The sequence below is a fragment of the Chlorella variabilis genome (assembly GCF_000147415.1).
Source record: "Chlorella variabilis unplaced genomic scaffold CHLNCscaffold_40, whole genome shotgun sequence".
Classification (NCBI taxonomy): domain Eukaryota; kingdom Viridiplantae; phylum Chlorophyta; class Trebouxiophyceae; order Chlorellales; family Chlorellaceae; genus Chlorella; species Chlorella variabilis.
In genome coordinates this window covers 20,976-22,440 of record NW_005435048.1, presented here as the reverse complement: position 1 = coordinate 22,440, position 1,465 = coordinate 20,976, and the positions used below count along the sequence as shown (strand labels likewise).

General features: G+C 65.7%; 1 protein-coding gene across 1 annotated transcript in view; it reads right to left on the bottom strand.

Annotated features, from left to right (window-relative positions):
* CHLNCDRAFT_55569 (hypothetical protein) overlaps positions 1 to 1,465 on the bottom strand; it is a gene marked incomplete at both ends in the record, with an annotated part of 17,352 nt that overhangs the window by 3,397 nt on the left and 12,490 nt on the right. The window contains 2 exons of the mRNA XM_005842805.1: positions 556 to 674; positions 832 to 1,404. Coding sequence (XP_005842867.1) covers positions 556 to 674; positions 832 to 1,404 — 692 coding nt within the window. The remainder of the gene's footprint in view (positions 1 to 555; positions 675 to 831; positions 1,405 to 1,465) is intronic.

The window sequence follows — 1,465 nt, the reverse complement described above, 5'->3', positions numbered from 1 at the left end:
GCCGCCACCTCACCCCAAGTGGACAACAGAGCCGCTGCACCACCAGCCAGCCGCGCCGCCGCACGCATCCGGTGTGTGCCGACTGTTTCTCCGACGCCCTAGCACCCGCTCGCCGCACCAGCACCTGGCCGCAAGCTCCTGGTGAGTGCCGCAAGCCAGCAGGACCTTCGGTGTCCGGCTGTACACCACCCCTCCAATCTGGTGTACTAGCCTGGTGCCAGGTGGGCTGTTCCTGCCTCTCTTCTGTGGGTTGAGTGGATGCTGTTGTCACAATTGCATTATCATTTGTGAAGGAATCGACTTGCAAGAGATTTCAGAAGGCAGTCGGTCAAAGAGGGATTGGGAGGAGTGAATAATGAGGACAAATGTTGAGTCGTAATGGCGCAGCAGAGAGGGCAGCAGAAGGAAATGGAGCAGGGAACAGGAGCAGGGCCGGGAGGCCCCTACAGGCAAAACTGAGCAAGTTCTTGACTCGGCTATGGAAGCCGCTAAGTGCGGTTGGCTGGCGGCAGAGGCCTGCTGCCAGCTCACGCCGCCAGGAGGGACGCCGCTCACTTGCTGGTGGGCAGGTTCTTGGTGTTGTCCCAGCACAGCTTCTGGCCCGTCTTGCGGGCGGTCCACAGGCCGGTGCTGCACTTGGCGCACTTGTTCTGGCCGGGGGTGGCAGAGTAGGACTGCAGCAGGAGGGGAGCAGTGACAGCAGGCGGGGTGAGCAGGCGGTGTTTGAAGAGGAGCGGAGCAGAGGGCAGGCAGGCAGGCAGGCAGCATGAGCAGGCGCCACAGCAGCAGGCAGGGAGGCGGGCAGGCAGGCTGTCGGCTCAAGTCACTCACGTTGATGGGGCAGGCGGCGCAGTCGTTGGGTGTGATGGAGGAGAACTTGACGCCAAACTTGCCGGCGGGGCAGGGGGTGGGGGTGACCATCTTGGTGGCCTGACAGTAGCTGCCGGCGGGGCAGGGCTTGCAGGCGCGCTGGCCCTCGTTGTCCTGGTAGGTGCCCTTGGCGCACTCCTTGCACCACGGCTGCTTCATGTCGGCGTAGAAGCCGCGCGCGCACTTGGTGGGAGCCACGGAGCCGGCGGGGCACTGGTAGCCTGGGGGGCAAGGCTTGCAAGCGCCCTGGCCCTCCTCGTCCTGGTAGGTGCCGCCCTCGCAGGGGATGAAGCCGTCGTTGCCGGTGCCGGGGGCGTAGTTGCCCTTGGGGGCGGGCAGGCACGACTCCAGCTCGGTGCTGCCGGTCATCTCGGTGTAGGTGCCCACGGGGCAGTCCTTGCACTCCAGCTGGCCGGCCTCGTCCTGGTAGGTGCCGGGGCCGCAGATGTCGCAGGCGCTGTTGCCCTCGTCGGGCACGGCGTAGCCCTTGGGGCACTTCTTGCAGGCGCCGGAGAAGCCCTGCTTGTCGGCGTACTCGCCCGCGGCGCAGGCGGTGCAATTGAGGTCCGAGGTGGTCAGCAGGGTGGAGCCGGGA